Source organism: Numida meleagris, chromosome Z (assembly GCF_002078875.1).
Source record: "Numida meleagris isolate 19003 breed g44 Domestic line chromosome Z, NumMel1.0, whole genome shotgun sequence".
Taxonomy (NCBI): Eukaryota; Metazoa; Chordata; class Aves; order Galliformes; family Numididae; genus Numida; species Numida meleagris.
Genome location: NC_034438.1, coordinates 36,442,242 through 36,460,544, shown reverse-complemented (window position 1 = coordinate 36,460,544; position 18,303 = coordinate 36,442,242). Strand labels below are relative to the sequence as shown.

The window sequence follows — 18,303 nt, the reverse complement described above, 5'->3', positions numbered from 1 at the left end:
AATAGCAAGTTTTCCATTTTGGAGATACTATAAAAGATCATCAGGAAAAAATGATCATGAGCTATAATTACTTTTTTCTTTTTCTCTTTTTCCAGTATGCAATCTATAAACAATATCTTTAAAGAGCAAGTCAAAGATTACATTTGCTCTTTCATGTTGTAACATTTTTAACTAGTCATTTTTCATTATTTTTAACATCTGGCTTCCATAAATCCTAACTGAAGTGGAAGAAAAAGGTACATTTTCAGCTATACTCTGATATTGTTACATTCTGTTTTGACTATTTAAATAATGTACTGGTTTTTTATTTCATGAACTGTGTGTAGACAAATTAATAGTAAATTAAGAAAAGAAATGAATCTACAAGTAAATTTCACAGAGGTTAATTTTATTTTTTTTAAGTTAGTTTGATTTTCTTAGATGAAAACTTTACTTTTTCAAGATTAATCAAGCAAACAGAAACTTAATGGCATTTGTTGACTTTAGATAAACACTGGTAAAAAGATACGTTCATTCCATACAGAATACAGGTATTGAAAAATACATTTCATGTTCCAAGTTTTCTACATAATAGCTGTATACTAAGTACCATACCAAAGAAATCTCACTGTGTAAGTCTCACTGTATTTTACATAGACAGCTGAGGCTAATATAAAGATTTTCAGTAACAGGGCTTGGGTACATCAGGAGACCAAGAAACTTATTTATCGCTTCCACATAAAGCCACCAGGATGGTTTCATAATCCCCTTTGAGTTCATCCTGTCAATGTAAGTACAAAGGAGTGCAATTGTTAGGATAACGGTCTCAAGTGACATCAATTTCAGTACATTTACTAAACATCTGTCATTCACCTAAATATATTCATCACTTTATAACACATACATCTAATCCACAGCATGAGCTTGAACTGAGTACGTTCACTGAAGCTGAATTATTAATACCCCAGACTGGAGTAAAGTTAAACAAGACTGATAAAAAAAACTGTCTCACGGATGGCATAAATGAAAAAGAGAAATAAACAAGACTTCACTGTCCAGGAGGCTAAGCTCTCCCTCATTAAAGAACATGAAAATGCCTTCCTTGACCAGTGACATCCAGTGTTTACTCATACTAAACTAATCCAATGTTCACACATGCTAAAACACCATGCACATTGTGTCTATGATTATCTCAAACACAGGTTAATGGTCCAGTGATACTGGACTCACCAAAGAATCTCTTATTCAGCCATGAAAAATAGATAACTCACTGAAATTAGACATGCTACATTTTCTCAAGTTTGAATCTATCATGCGCATACTTAAGTATTATATACTGCAGTCAACCTTGTCCTCAAGCCATTTGGACACAATCACAATTTCGGTTGAGGTGATGTTATTTCATAGAAAATTACAGATAACACATAGTCATGGTGGACGAAAAATAATAGTCTTTGTCACCTAAATGAAAAAGAAGCCAAGATCATCTAAAATCAAGAAGGTACTTTAGCACATGCAGAGACTATGCTTCTGCTCCAGTTAAGACTTCTTTCTTAGTTGTCTACTAGCCTCCACAAGGGTGCTCTGCAGGTTTAGCTTTCTTCTAGTACCTCACTTGCTTAGGTTTTCTAGGAAATAAACTGAGTGGCCTGCCTCCTTTAAGAAGATATTTTCGTCAAATTATCTCATTTCAACTAAGTGACCTGGAAAGCAGGATAAATAAACAGCATCTTAACAAGGTATTTGCAGGAGAACTCAAACATGAAAAGTCAAGAGCCAGATGCACACAATTTATCTCACTAAGCTGTAAGAGCAATTACCTTCACTCTCCCACTAATGTGCCCTACCTGCCAAAGTCAGGAACTTGGGAACAGAGTAATCTTTCAACTTTTGGTATCTACTACAAAATAACCACTACTAGCCAAATACTATAGCTTTTCCAACAGAAATATTGCACCATGAAGTAAGTCAGTTCTACCAGCATATGGATCACTGAGAACATGAGTTACTCAGAAATGTATTGTTCAGGTGACTTCGAAGCAGAAGAATTAACAAACGCTATGATTGTTTTCCATTTTGTAGTTCACTCAAGAGAAAACCTACCATAATTGCTTGGCGAAGAGAGATACCATACAGACTCTTATAATAGGCTTTGATCTCATTCAAGTCTACTTCATGGCGTGAAACCATGATTCTGATGAGCTGTTTGTGTCGTGTCCCACTCCCCTGTTAAAAGTAACATACAAATAAACAAAAATTGAGACTATTTAAGTCAATGAAATATTTTCCTAAATCAATGTTCTTTGTGTTAATCCCTTTTTTGGGAATACTAAGATCAGATCCTATTTCTCTAAAATATCTAGTCCTCTCATATTCAGTCTTCCGGTTCCTGTGTGGCCAAATTTTGGCTGTCTCCATGCTTGGACTTCTTTTTACAAATTTGCTTTAGCTGCTTCCTAAAAATAGACAAGCCCTCCACCATACTTGCTGGAAACCAGAGACCACCTAGATATCATTCCAGTGTATTTTTGTGCTTTTTTTTTTTTTTTTTTGTACTTTAGTGAGCTGTTATTTTCATGATTCAAACAGTTTTTCATGTACCAGTCAAGGCCGATCCTCTTCAAATCACACGAGTTACATAAATTCCTTCATAATATACTATTTCATGAGCTACATGTGCTTTACTCAGCTCAGGATCCAAATTTGTCAGATGTTTTGCCAAAGACTAAGCTCTTACAAGGTTCTCCTGATATGTAATTGTTTCATACTTAGTTATCACCAATATTTTAGTGGCTAGAAAAATATGAAACATTCAGTTAGATTTCTGTCACAACACAGAGTATAAGATATACTTGTGGATGGACAGATGCTTTCCTGAATACTCTGGCAAAACAACAGCTCTTTCTATGGAATGACACTCAGAAATTTAAAAGGAATGAAGTCAAGCAGAGAGAGAAATGCACTGGATTCTCTTCTGCAGTCTTTTTTTAATCACACAAAGTTCTTAGAGAATTCTAGCTCTATTTTATATTTTTCAGATCATAACACACACCATGCTCACAAGAAGCTCTTTCTGAAAGTTACCTTCATTGCCAAGTGGAGTTTTTCAGCAAAGAAAGCTGGCTTGCTTGTGGCACACTTAACTATAATGAAACAATGGGATTAGTTATGTAGATTATAAATTTAGAAAGTTACAAAAGCAAAAATCTGGAAAGAATTCTTAAAATGTCTCAGTGTTCCTACTAGTATACACTGTTTATCTGTTTCTTTTTCACTTGTCTTCAAAATATGGGAGAAGTAGCAGTTACTTTCCTGTCTTTGTTCAGAAGGTAATTCAGTCAGAGGAGAAAACTCTGCTTACGGTAAAGACAGGACCATACTCCCCAGTCAACTGCCACAAAATTAAGAAAGATGTTGCAGTTCTTATGAAGAAAAAATGTGAAGGCATTCAGGTCCTCTACAGATGAGCTGGAGGTTATGACCTGATGTTTTGTAAGCCCTTCACTTCTAATACTAAGAGAGATCTGATTTGTTTTTACCCAAAGAATGCTTGACTGTGATGCGAAAGAGAAAAACAAGGTAAGGGTCTGCTTTCTGATTCCATCCCAAGTCCAAGAACAACAGTGATTTAAGTGGCTCACCTTACTGTTGTTCATCAGGGTAATTTTAAGGGTCTTAATACACACCTGTATCCATGAACCTTATGGTAGTACTTTCTTGAAGAACACCATCAAAGAAAATATATTATATTTTTAACAAATATATATCATAAATGTCTTACTTCTCAATGAATGTAAAACCAAAATGGTGTCCCATTAGAATGACAGAAGTGAAAGTTAGTTTTTCATACAGTCAGCATATTCAATAGGTTATTTTCTACAGAAGTACTTACCAAGGGCTGTCAGGCAGTTTTCAATATCACCTTTCAGCTCCAAATCGAGTACTTTGTTCATGTCATGCTTGCTGTATTTAGCATACTTCTGAAAGACTAAATGAGGGAAGAAAACTCAGTGAAGAGTGATGAAAATATCATATTTTCGCTCTACCTTGTCCTCTTTATTCTGGCCGCACTGCTACAGCAGTGCACATACATGGCTGGTTGCAGGCCATCTTTATCATTTCTTGCAGCTAGCACAGTGTAAAGAAAAGCAGTACTGTATAAGCTGGTGGAGTCAACATGAGGAATGGAACTATGCTAGGGCGGAGGGCTCCTTTTCCCATTAACAGAAGAAGAGGTGACATAGTTACTGCACTGGAGTCTGTGGAGTAAGGTGGTATCTCTCACCCAGGGCAATCTGGCTGAGGAACAAGACCATGTGTTTGGAACCCTGCCACAGTGATTCATTGTCCTTGTGGTCACTAGTTTTCTGAGACTTCACAGTAACAGTTATGTTAATAAATTAAGTGACACTGCTCTTCACTAGAGTGAAAAGAACGGCAGAGTGGCCAACTGCACCATTATGTCAGCAAGTACAACCTTTATGGCAGTCATTCTAACTTCTTGGAAATCCATGTAATCTTTGAATTCATGAGCAGGCCATGTCCAAAATACAGTTCCTGTGAGGAAAAAAGTTTCACACATCCTACCCCTTCGAAGATGAGGGTAGCTTCTTGCAGTAAGAACAGTAATAAACACATTAATATCCGTCCCCTTCCTTTTCTCTCCTGCTTCATATAAGGCCTGTCACACACACACACACAAACAAAAAATTAAAAAAAAAAAAAAAGTAAAATTAAAATGGTAAAGTTAACATCAGTATAGTAAAACCCATACAGAAGTACTGTATTCCTAAGGCTACCAGCCAAAGGGAGGTCACCATTTGCAGTAAAAGACTAGTTCGTAACAAGATACATAACTACATAGTCTCAAGCTCTATCAAGTGATACTTATGGCATACTCACTTATGGCATACTAGTTCCTAGAGAGTATTATACAGATACAAATAATATTTTCAGGCATTTTAGAATCACCATCTAGCCTTCCTGGGTATGTTTCCTTCTTGAGTGAAGATATTTTTTTATGTATCATGATATACTACAGTCTGTATGGAAGTTCAGGACTGGCAGGCTTTCCTCAGAGAATAAAATTAGCTCTGATCAACTAGACAAATGTGAAAGAGAAGCCTATCCACTAGGTATTTCTTGTCTTTCCAGGAGTGACTTTAAAGTAAAGTAAGAATCAATCTCAGTAAATTTCGTCATCTACTCAAACCTCTCTAGAAGTGTTAATTAAATGCCTTCATAGTGCAACAAAAAAGATTTAACAATACTCTCTCAAGGTGCTGGCGGGGAAGCCTTCTGGACTTTGCTGGAAATTGTACTGAACTTCAGAGCTCAGATGGAGTATTAGTTTACTAGCCTTGCATATGTAGGGATGATGGCAAACCTATACCCCTCAGGCAGCAGGAATAAAAATAAAATTTCTCACTGACCCTTTCCCTGCTGAATTTAAAGTAATAATAATTTAAAGCCAATCTAGATTTAAACTGTCATAGTGATGCAGGAATTCATAAGTGAAGACTCAGGACAGGCTGTAAAGGTTTAACGATGTATTAGCAAAACTGTCACACTAAAGGCAGAAAAAATAAGGGAAAAAATGTTACATTGTTTATTTTAGAATTATGTAGAAAATGACTGTGAGGTTTACAGTAGCTGGTTCTGTACCTACCTAAATACATAATTTGACCCTCAAATGAAGAACCATATTTATTTTAAACAACAAGCAAACAAAAAGATTAAGTCTATTTTCTCTGAATACTGACCTCTACATCAAATGGTCTGTATGTTTTACACAAACTAGAAGATGTTTTGCAACATTCTTGAAGTTGGCTATTAAAGATTTCATTTCACCTAGCAAACCTCATGTTAACTTTGGAAAACAGTATCCTCTTAAAAAATATTGCTCCATAATATACAACTGTGTGTCAAGTTTGCATTGCACAAGAGGTAAAACAGAACATTCACAGCCTGGCAGAATTTGTAAGAACATCAAGTGAAGAAGCTCTGCAGAGCACTAAGTGTGGTCTTACCCTGGCATCATTGTCAGCAAGATCATCATTCACATAAGGATCTTCAGATCGGTCACCCTATATAAAAAATAAATAAATAAAAATAAGAAAATTCACTGTTAGTTAAAATAATTCATTCAGCAAAATCACTATTTTAGAGTTTTGTTCTGTCATACTTATCAACAACTCAATATAGAACTGCACACAGATACAGTCATGTTAGTCTGTGAATAAAGCTGACATTTTTGTTAATCAATCAGAGCTCACATTTCCAGGGCCAACAACAATGTATTTATGAAGTCATACATTAAAATCCACATTAGAATATCTTAATGTGAAGTTACAATGTTTAAATCTGTGACGTACTCTCTGATGATCACTGAGTAGACTTCTTCCAAGGTGATTTAAAAGGAAAACTGAAAACCAAAACCATGCACTTGAATATATCATAAAATAATCCAATGTGCATATACAAGCTTCATATAAATGTATTTAGCTGTGATGGAACCAAATATTCATGTATTCTAATGTTATTTTTACTTCTTAGCTCCAGTGTTTCAACTGAACTGCTTTTGAGCACCCATTTGCAAAAAAAACCTCCATCCATTTATTAGCTATCTATCACTAGCTCATGACAAGAAGCATGTTTTAACAGGTAGACAAAGTTTTTCTTTCTACTTGTATGCATTTCTCTTTATATTTCTAGTCAGCTGACATTCTAGTTGTTTTTTCAAGTGCTAAATGACAGTTACCACAAAAAAAAGTCTTAAATATCAAACTGATAAATTACCATTAACAACAAATATATGTTTCTTTAAAATCCTTCTGAGATAAACCTTGTTGCAGCTTGTTGAAGAACCATTTCATATGCTCTATTGTAATATAAGAAAAATCAGTGCAAGGAAATAAATATTTCTTAAATTCTTATTTATTATATGAGTTTAATATAATGCTAACATCATTATCTTTTCATTACAGGTAATGTCACTGAAAATCTTTAAGTACAACATACCTTGGCTAGAGTAACCAAAGCCTTTTGAAAGTCTCCAGATGTGTCAGAGATGATATCTTGTGTCAGATCTCTCTTCAGTACTGAAATCAAATGAAAAAAGAATCATATTTTGCTTTAAGCGATATCAGTTACTTTGTGAGGGTTTTTTTTCAGTCTTTTCTGAATTTCCCACTTAAATATGCCCAGCAGTGTGGGGGGAGACTTAACAACAAAGAGGTCAACAGACTCTGGTAGATCTTATCTCTATGAGGCCTCCGGAGTCTGGAGACAGGGCTAAGGTGTAAACAGAATACTCTTTAGTATGCACAGCTAATGTGGTCACTTCTGGGACAGTTAAGCAACCCTTTGTTTGTTATCTACGTTGTTGTGAAGAACTTAAGGATAATTAACCGGGAGTGGATTTACTGCTTACAAGTGAAGGATATATAAGGTGTGTGTAAAACACAATAAAGAGGAACTTGCTATTAAGAGAACTTACTTGCTATTCTGAGAACTTGCTATTCTGAGAACTTGCTATTCTGATGCCACACTGACTGGGGGAATTCTGTAACGGGACCAAGCGCAGACACAGCAGAACTGCAGCTTCTTTTCTCTTGTTTCATTTTGAGAGAATAGATATTTTTATGTCTTCTAAACCCTGGGACATGCTGTAAAATTGGAGGCTAAACCCAAAATCTGTTGAAAAAGTTCTTCTTAAAGGTCTAATGGATAGGCTCCTGCTTGTGAGATTAAGGGGAAAAAAAATGAAAACAAAAACCCAAAAATCTTGAAACTTTGAGAGCAATTTGTCCCTCATTTTTATTTTTGGATGCTTTGTTCAGCACAAAACCCTTCTGAAAAATCACACTATTATTCTAGGTTTCTAACCTAAACTGTTTGATTGGAAAAGTTAGCTCACAATTCCATAAAACATAAGTTAATTAGACAACATTGATAGATTGCAGCAAATTATACATCCATGGGAGATGCCACAATATGTTTTATTCACCTCTCTCAACATTTTCTGCCTTTAGTTCATAGGTTGTTCCTGTCCTTCAAATTATCTGTGTTGTTAATTCAGTACACTTTTGTTGAGGTCAGTAAGATCTTAAGAGGTCAGACAAGCCTTAGTGATGGGAAAAACAGAGCACTGGGGTTTTCCTTGCATCTTATAGAAGGTAAGTAAATGCATGAACCATTCCAAGAAATACTCACAGTTCTATCTGGAATCATGAGTCTTTTCCTAATGAACTGAGATCTATGTAAGCCAGAAATCATCGGTATTCCTTCCCCACATCTCTTTCAGTCTTATATGAAGTTTTACTTTCCCCCTAAAATGTCAGCTCCTCACTGAGAAGTAAGGCTGCTACAGAGTTTTGAGAAGATATGCATAATCCACTCTAGATTCTTTCACTCCAGGAATTAAGTTTGCACAGATCTGCTCATTATGAGTGTTTTGATAAATATCAAAGATATGAATCGTTATGAGACAGGGTTTGGCCGTCTTTGAATCCTGCATACCATTATACTTCCTTGTCACCCTGAATTACCTTCTTTATAGTATCTGCTGGCTTCCCTGATTTCTCTGTTGTTTCTTGAGGCCAGAATCTCAATTAAAGTATCCTCATCAGTTCCAAGCCCCTGTTAAAAATGATTGGATTTTCAAAAAATATTATTTAATGCAGAAAACTCAAAATCTAGAATAAAAATATGATGGGAATCACAGATAAGACTTTAAAGAACCCACATAGAACAAGACATAAAAAGTAAAAACATTTTGCTTTCATAAAATATCATTATTTCATCTCTTTCAGAATTCATTTTTTGGCAACCAATATCATGCTGATACCCAAAAGAACTGTTAAAGTGACCAAGCAATGTACATAGAAGAATGTAAAAATTATGAAGAATAATAGCCCTTTCCTTTTCTATTTTCTCTTAAGCAAACACATATGTAAACACCATGGCTTTCTAGCACTTTATCAGCAACCAATTTCCAATTTTCAGAAGGCAAAGAGAGCTCTTGCTCACAAAAGAGTAATCAATCTCCCCCAACCCTGAAATTCAGCACAGATTGCTGCCTTGTTCCTAGTTACTAGCTGTGGATTACCAGAATCAATGTATTTTACAAAACGGGGATGGAATTAATGTTGTACACAAGCTTATACAATATTCATCCAATATCACTTAAAGGACCTGAGAGTTATTTACTTATCTTTAGTGAAGCTTCTCTCAGCTTTTTGTCTTACCTTCATAGAGGCCCTTAGTTCTTCAGCATCAAACTGAGCAGGAGTTTTGAGAAGAGCAACAACAACATCTTCCAAGTGGCTCTTCAGTACCTTTTTCAAGTCTTCTTCCAGACTCTATAAACAAAAAAGAAGAAACTCTGTGTCTCGGTTTCAACTGAGTTAGAATTAATTTTCTTCATAGAGGCTAGTATGCTGTGTTCTAGATTTAGGAGAAAAACAATGCTGACAGCACAATAATTTAGATTTTGCAAAGCAGTGTTTGCATTAAGTCAAGGACTTTTCAATTCCTCTTACTGCCCAGCCAGCAAAGAGTTTGGGAGTGCACAAAAAGTTGGAAGGGGTCACAGCCAAGACACCTGACCCAAGTTTTTCAAAGGCATATAATGTACATCACATTCATCTTGGCGTCATGTTGAACAATAAAACTGGGGGACAGTTAGTCATAGCATTGGGACTGCTGTAGGACAGGGATTGGCTGTGTATTTGCTGGAAATGGTGAGCAGTTGCATTTTGCATAACTTGTTTTGTGTACTCTTTTATTATTACCTTTATTTTTCTTCCTTTGCTTTTCTGTCCTATTCAACTGACTTTATTGCTACCCCCAAGTTTGACCCATTCTCCAAATCCCTATCCAATCCCCCTGAAAGAGGAGTGAGAAAAGAGCTGTGTGCTGTTTATCTTCCTGTCAGGTTACACCACGACACTCTGAAGCTAGTAAATTGTTAAAAATTGTTGTTCTGCCACCGCTCAAAAATTAGCCTGATCTGTGACAAATTTTAGCATACATCATTCTTTTAGTTACTGGAAAGAATTACAAATCACTTGAAATTTCTGATTTGTCATCTTCATGTTAACTAAAGAGTCAGTGTTTTCCAGCAAGTATTCACGACAGCTTTCATGCACCGCATGTCACAGAATGACAGAATGACTGAGGTTGACATGGCCATCTAGAGGTCATCTGGTTCAACTCTCCTGCTCAAGCAGTGACACCACAGACCAGCTTGACAAGGAAGATTTCCTGATGGCTTCTGAAAATCTCCGAAGAGGCTCCACAACCTCTCTGGGAAACCTATTCCAGTTTGTGCCCATTGACTCTTGTCCTGTTACTGCACACTACTGAAAAGAGCCAGTCTCTGTCTTCTTTCCACCTTCCATTTTGGCATTTATGGGCACTGATGAGATCTTCTTCTAAGCATTCTCTTTTCCTGGCTCCAAAGTCCCAGCTCTCCCAGTCTCTCCATATATAAGAGATGCTTCAGTCTCTTGATGATCTTAGTGGCCTTACATTGGATTCATTCCAGTATATCTAGGTCTCTGTTGTACTATCACTTTCCAAAAAGCAAAGGCACACTAACAATAGTCTGCAAATTAATTTCAGTTTAGATGTACAGATTTAACTGGAGTAAATTTTGTATAGGAAAAAGAAAAGAACAATTAAAAACTCTACAGGGACTAGCAGTTTCACCATGCAGAAGCAGAAGCTCACTGTTCCCTGTACTGTTCTCATCAGTGTTGAAATAGTTGTGAAACAGCTTTATAGTCCAACATATTTTCCATACTGTTCGGTGTTCTATATGGACAAAAATATTTTGTGAATATTTGGCCTCTAAAATTCCCTTCTTTATTCCTCTCATTCCCTCTGCAGATTGCCTCCCAAATATTAGTAAATATAGGCACTCCCTGTGATTTTGCAATGTAAGAAATCCTTTGAAAATTTAAAATCCTAGAGACCCAGAAGTTTAAAATTTATCTTTTTATTTCAAAAGGATTGCCATTACATTCAAAGAATTATCAGTGACAATATAGTCGCAGGATTACTATCACTGCTACAGTTTTCATAAACTACAAAAGGCAGTATCACTGCAATCTTTTGTTCTACAAAGTTAAAGCTGTTTATGCCATAAATGCCAGGATCAACACTGCTATTCCACACGCACATTTAAGCTCGACTTGGATATACTATACCTTTCCTTTGGCCTGCTGATAGGCAGCTTTGATCTGCTGACGCTGAGCATTTGTTCTTTTAGTCAAGATGTCAATGATGGTGGCTTCATCCACACCTACAAATTACCAAACAATGTAATGACTGCTAGATTAGAAATGTTATAGTGCATCATTTAATCAGACAATAGTTTTATTATTTGTACTGTGTCACATTTTGAGTGCTTGACACATCAAAGTTTAACCAAAAGGAAAACTGTACATATCTCTTGAATTACAAGAGATACAGTGAAGAAACCTGATTGATTCCCATAGAAATCAGAAGGCTATGTTTCAACAATTTAATACAGAAAGTCTGAAAGTGATCTGAGGGCAAAACTAAAAATAAATATTTAAATAAATAATAGAATTAGACAGCATGCTCATTTAACCTCAGCAAGCCAAACTGAAAAAGCTTTCAAAGCACAGTCAAAGTGCCAAATGTTAACTTCATAAAAAAGAAGTGTAAAAGAAGCACACACAGTAATGTAGTGTAGGCATATCCACTGCCTTGAACGGATTCTATGGAAATCAAATTAAAAAATATATCAAATTAATTTGGCATGGTATCTTTATTTTTATATTCTCCAGAAATTAAATTCAAGAAATTCATGAACTTTAGTGTAGTACTAAGACCTGAAATTGTAATTCAGAGTCAAAATATCAAAGAGAAGAGATTTTTTTACCAGGTGACCTAATTAAATGTCTTGCTGGGCTTTTAAAAGTTGAGTCACCTGTGCTGCTTTCCATTCCCTCTGGCTCTGATATTTTATTCAGAGATATTCTCAAAATTTTATACGGAAGAATCCTTATGTAGCACACTAAATATTTACTCCTCTTACCCCTTACAGTAATGGCTTTGTCCAAAGCAGAAACATCAGCTGAAGGATCAAAGTTTGGATACGAATGTACTGCAGAGCCACCTTTTGAACTTTTCTAAAACAAAACAAAAGAAAAGAAAGCAAAAAAAAAAAAAACCAACAGAAAAAAGGTGAAAAGCTAGTTTAAAAGAATATTTATGCAAAGAAACAGACTTATGTGCATAAATTAGCCATGCATTTGGGATGGACTACCTAGGACTATAAAGGGAAAAACACTGAGTTTTCTAACTACAGATAGCTAGATAGACCCAATATGGTATGAGCACTGGATCTGGGTTTTTTGTTGTTGTTGTTTTTTTCCCACATCTCTACAATTTAACAGAAAATAACTTACATATTCTTTTGGATCCCACAATACTTATTTGTTAGAGTAAGTTGTATTCTCCAAAATAAAATATTCTCCTAGAATATTCTAGGAAAATATTTCATAGCTGCCATAATTATGCAGTCATAACCAAATGTTAGAAGTCCGCAAAATGACAATTAAATCCTGGAGGTGCTGTCATCAAAGTGCTACTAATTTTCTTGCTCACTGTATGCTAATTGACTGTACATCATATTAAGTGACTTCTCAGTTGATTCACATATCTCAGGCTACAAGCACTTCTTGCATGCAAGATCTTGGAGAAAAGTTCTGGCTCTCAACCCACAAGGAAGTGGAGAACTATTACCCAATTTATTTGAAGTGCAAGATGTAAACACTTTCTTTAGAGGCATTAGGTATTGGCTGGCTATGGTGAATCCATAGTCTAAAGTGCTAGAAACTCGCTAGGTAATGTCTGAAGAACTCTGGGAATAACAAATTCCACTATATGACTGATTATGTGGCTTGCCCTAACATTACTAGACATGTTGCTAGTAGGGCATGTAAACTCAATAGCACTATCTAACCAACTGTACTCAATACTTTCTGCAGAAAATATATAATGCCTTGAGATCCTAGTATGAAATAAATTTCCCTTTTACATGGTATCTGTAGATATTTTTTTTATAACTAAAGTGAAGTTTAGGTAAACATTTCTTAGAATCAACTACAACATTTTATATTATCTTCAAGAACTCTCTATTGTATTTTTTTTTTTTTTAAAAGAAGTCCTATGCAAGTCCAAGACTTGGCAAGGTCTTAGGCATACGTGTTTCACATACAGCATTCTGTGCTGAATTTTTGTACACCTGTAAGGACTGATAGTTAAATATTCAAAACAGAAATTTCATTAGAGCTGAGACTGCATACTTAATAGCAATATCTCGCACAAATTAACAACAACAACAACAAAATCAATGTGACTTGCATAGCAGGCCAAGTGAGAAATGAAGCAGATTCGGTGCTTGTTTCCCAAGCAGGCTAGGTTAGTTTTTCTATATTGGTATCCATGACAAAATCCATATCTAAAGTGCATGGGTAAAACGATGGCAGAGGCAATGTTCTGCGCACAAAATACGGTCCAAGTAAAATCAGAAATCAGGAAATCCATGAAGATCTATATCACAAAACATTATTTACTGAAAATCACCACTACGTTCTATTTTTTTCAAGATGAAAGTTGCTTTAAAGTTCTTCTGTGGCTTCATAGCACACCACTTTGCTGACACTCATTTGGGATTCTGGGATGGCAGGCTGGAGAGCAGTGGTAAGGGATCTGAGAAAGACTCTCTACAACTTCCTATTGCAATAGTTCTCCTTTACTCATCACCATAAAGATTCCTTCTAAACAGTATCAGTACTGATCATCTAAGATGTTTTACCACATACAGTGATCTTTCCCACCCACATGACAGTAAGACATGTAGTAATGACTTTATTTCCTCCTTTACATTCCATGGGCTCCAGGAATTAGCATCCTGTATTTCAGTCTAAGCACTAATATCTTTCTCACATATGTCATCAGAACAGGCTGTTACACATTCACATACTACACATTAGATTATTGCTTTAAAGAGGATGACTTCAATGAATTGATGACTGGCCAGTATAAATGACAATTCCATTACAGCATCTAGTTCTGTCTTGAAGCCGATTTGTACAAATAAAGGTATTTTTTCATCTGATTGCAGATTTACTAGATTATTAAATTATATTAGATTATAGGATGCCATCAAATTGGCCTCCAGTTCTAAACAGATGGATTTTTGCCATTGCTTTTCCTCCCTTTGTGAGTATGGAAGATGTTCAGTGGCATATGGCTTTAAGACACTTCTGAAAGCACTAGAAAATAAGTATATGGTGAAAGCACTTACAATACATTCCTGCTCCTGGTTGTCCATGAACCATGCCTGCTTCAGAAATTCTGATACCATAGCCATGTTGATAGAGTCTCTGGAAAGAGGTGCACCAAGTAAGAAAACATTTTCCATCATTTTCTTCACCAGTGGAAATCAAGATTTGCCATTCATAAAACCTTTTCTGTTAAACTGTACTGTTGGAAGCTGATAACCTCTGTTTACACTTAGCAGGTGACACCACGGTTGGCAACTATCTGCTCAATTGTACACACTTAAGCTACTTCCAGAAATTTTGGATTAGAAATAGAAAAGTAATCCAGATGTGCAGCTGGTATGGCAATACCTAAGCATTAGCATTGATTTTCAAAGGAATGTTGTCAGAAACAAATTAAACCTGTCTTTCCCCATTTGTCAAGGTATTAAAAGGTCCCTTTATATTTCTGACTATTTGACTCTGTTAAAATTCAGTGGTAAACAACTATTCCTGTTGTTTATTGAGGTTGGAGGCCTTGTGTGTTGTATTAAGACAAAAGACATTCTCTTGTTAAGTATACTCTCATACACTTTCTTAAAATATCTCCTTCTAAAGAAAGATGAGTACAAATAGTCTCATACACACTATCACATACACTTTTCCTGATTTCTTATGTATTTCCTCCAGTTTCTACAGAATAGATTGTTACACATTTAAAAAGAAAAAAAAAATTGCTTTTCACCACTGGAAAATGAGTCCAGATTTTCCACGGCAATGTGATTTGACACTGACCAATGAAAAATATTGAATTGGTTGCAATATACTGACCTCAGTGTGAAGAATATTCTATTTCCTAGTGAAAGCAGTGATGGAACAGAGCACAAATTAATCTTTTATCAAATAAAGTATTTTTTGGTCTGTTCAAAGTTGATATTTTTTCATCAAAACACACTTTTCCATAGGAAACTCTAAGGAAGTGGTTTTATGGCTTGGTTTTAATGCTTACATATAAACAACACAATAAAAACAACTTTGCTGGTTAAACTGATTTGCTGGTTAAACCATCTTAGAAGAACAGCTCACGTTATGAAAAAAAAATGCTATTTTCAGTGGCATGAATTTTAATTTAATGGAGGTTTTAGGGCACAGATAATACAATGTAGAATATACACACAATTATTTTTTAAAAAGTGGTGTTTACACTGCAAACACATGTGCATTATTTATGCCTTGTGATCAACATGAAGGAAACTGAGTCGTTTAAAGGAACAGACTCCTAGGACCATGCAATGTAGCTGCAACCCAGCAGACTCTTTTCCTTACAGCAAAACTGCAGAATTTACTTCCAGGCTCAGCTGCCAACAGGCAGCTATTCACAGTTTCCCTTCAGCCCAGCTCCACCCTTTCCTCCTCTTCCCAAGATAGGATCACCCTACATTCTCTCTTCCCCAGAAAACTCATGATTTTGTGCCCTTCCCTCCACCCTGAGGGCACAGAATTCATTTCTGGCTATGCTACTCAAAAACCTGAAACTGGCTCTGAATCTATGTTTATGTTACCTAAAGTAGCGTCATCGAGGCAAATGATGAGAATATTGTGTGGGTTGTGAAGACCAACTTTTATGAATGTCACTTCTGAAAGATCAGAAAAGCATTCTTATGTAACTCTTCAAAACATTTGATCAAGATTTCAGTGAATCCTTTATTACCATTGTATTGACAATACAAGTATATAAGGTCAGATGAAGTACTGTAGTATCTGAAGTTCTGTTGCATTTTATAACAGAACATATAAAGACAACATGCAGAAGGTTGAAATTACTTTGAAGTCATCATTCTCTGTTGAGTCCAGTGGACCAGCAATAACATATACATATATATCTTTAACAGATCCACTGTGTACCCTTGTTTAAAGCTACAAAACAAGATTCATAATACCAGATCTGAGAAGGGCTGGATCCAAAACTTCATTTTGGTTGCTAGAATAACACTTCTCAGAAATAAAGCTGGCAGAGCTGGCTCTGGGCAGAATGGTTAATATCTGTGTTTCTGCCTTCCCACTCCACTGTTCTAGAGGTTTTGCACCTTTTGGGGATAACTAGAAGGGAAGGCTACTAGCCTACACTAAATTGGATTTCTCAACCCTGTAATCCTTTATGTCTATTGTAGTAAAGGCTTTTACCATGCTTTTGACAATAAAATGCTAACAGCTCATGGAAACAGCCCAAGTACAGGAATGGTACATGCAAATTACTATTTTAATTTAGTATGAAAAAGGTCTGGAAGAACTGCTGATTTTCTGTTGTACCTTCTCCTTCATTCTTAAATTCACACCAAAGTCTATGAAAATGGAAAATAAAAAAAAATATATTATCTTCAGAGTTGTGTAAACAGAAGGTACCGTGGAAAACCAGGATATTCCACAACCAACATCTGTTTCAGAGTTATTCTGTTTAATGAAACATTGTCCAGGCCACACATCCCATTTTCCAGGCTGGAAGCTGGAGACAACTCAGTTGAGATTAAAGAATATTGTGGACTTAGAATTTCTCAGTTTGAAAAAAAAAAAACAGTAATGCATTTTATCATTCCTAATTTGAATGGTCAATGTTGCAACGAGAATGAAAAATGAGAGATCCAGACTGAAAACCTTAGCTGTTCCTTCACAGTAATCACTGCAATGTTATTTTCAATCTGTTTCTCAGTACTCAGCATTGGACATATTCCAATTTTTAGAGGTTTTGAGAAAATACACAATATTTGTTGAAAATATTGTAAGACACACTTTTACAGCTTTTCCTCAGATACAGCTATGTGACAAACTACACCATTTCTCTATGCTTATTTAACCGTAAGAGACATATCATCTCTGGCTTTTGTCCAATTCTAATTACCAAGATCTTGATATAAATTCAACTTATCTAATTCTATCAGAAAAGCAGGCAGTAGACATAACACGGTTTCCTTTACAGCAGGAAAGTCCACTCTATACAAATAATACATCAGTGAGAAAAACAACCTAATCCTTGGAAAATTCAGTGGAAAGTGTTAGCAGGACAAACCCCAAATGACACATCCCCTGCATGTGGCATTTGCTTAAGTTATGAGCTATAAAAGCAGAATTTTTCTCTTATGTCCCTCAGAGATTCCTTTGCTCATTTTCACTCTGAGGAAAGATTCCAAAGCAGCAAACTTCTGTTGAAGTAATAGCAGCTGCTTCTGAAGTTACCATACAAAGCACTTTTTTTCAAGCAACTCCAGTTTTGCTGCACAAAGAGAAAGCATAAGAAACAGTTAAATCTAAATAAGCTTAATTTTAATTGTTTAAGCTAGTGTAAGGATTAAAGAAAATAAGAACAAACAACAACAACAGAAACAGTGATTGTCCAAGACCTCCTCTGTAGATGAACTATTTTAAAACCAAAAGAATTTCTTCTGCCCACACCCATTTTGTCCTCTGCCAGCAGAGCCAACCCACAGAAAATGGCACCAAGTCTCTTGAAAAACATACTAGACAGTTCTTAAAAGTCCGTCAGGTCTACAAATAGCAGTAAAGAACTACAAAACTTACCTTCCTCCGCACAAGAATTACTTTTCAGGATGGAGAAGCCAGGATAAGAGAGCAGGCGGCTTGTGAGGCTTTTATTGTGCCATACAGGAAACCCCACCTAGCAACCAGAGTGTTTCTACAGCCCCAGCAACTGGCTGGTCTTTGCTAGCAACTACATCTGATTGCTGCCCAAAACACGGAACCACGCACAAAAAAAAAGTCATTGCAAAACTATGTGCTGGAGAAAGCAGGAACAGAAGGGAAATAGCAACTATTGAGCGCTCCTTGATAGCTTTTCTCCCCTGCTTTGGCCACATCCCTTGCTGTAGCAACTGACTTAAATCTTTCAGTATCATAAGAGAGAAAAAAATAAAGTTGAATTACATTTTGACACATTGGAAACAATTTTGAACATATCTCCTTCCTCAGAGAAACTTTAAGAGAAAAAACCAGAGTAGCGAAGAATCAC

The 18,303-nt window shown here is 35.9% G+C and overlaps 1 protein-coding gene across 1 annotated transcript; it reads right to left on the bottom strand.

The window, feature by feature from the left end:
- ANXA1 (annexin A1) lies at nt 368-18,003 on the bottom strand. Its single transcript, XM_021380869.1, has 13 exons — nt 17,856-18,003; nt 14,327-14,405; nt 12,050-12,143; nt 11,193-11,287; nt 9,228-9,341; nt 8,529-8,619; nt 7,000-7,079; nt 6,009-6,065; nt 4,567-4,660; nt 3,872-3,967; nt 3,064-3,122; nt 2,083-2,205; nt 368-760 (listed from the first exon to the last, which is right to left on the bottom strand). The coding sequence occupies exons 2-13, from the start codon at nt 14,390-14,392 to the stop codon at nt 701-703; spliced, it is 1,029 nt and encodes a 342-aa protein (XP_021236544.1). The 5' UTR covers nt 14,393-14,405; nt 17,856-18,003; the 3' UTR covers nt 368-700.

Bases quoted from the DNA above. Each gene is read 5' to 3' on its own strand.
- ANXA1 (XM_021380869.1), bottom strand. From the start codon at position 14,392: ATGGCTATGGTATCAGAATTTCTGAAGCAGGCATGGTTCATGGACAAC. The intron at 11,288-12,049 runs GTAAGAGGAGTA...GGTAATTTGTAG, and splicing joins CAAAGCCATTACTGTAAGGG to GTGTGGATGAAGCCACCATC. The intron at 6,066-6,999 runs GTATGTTGTACT...TTTTTTATATAG, and splicing joins CTTTGGTTACTCTAGCCAAG to GGTGACCGATCTGAAGATCC.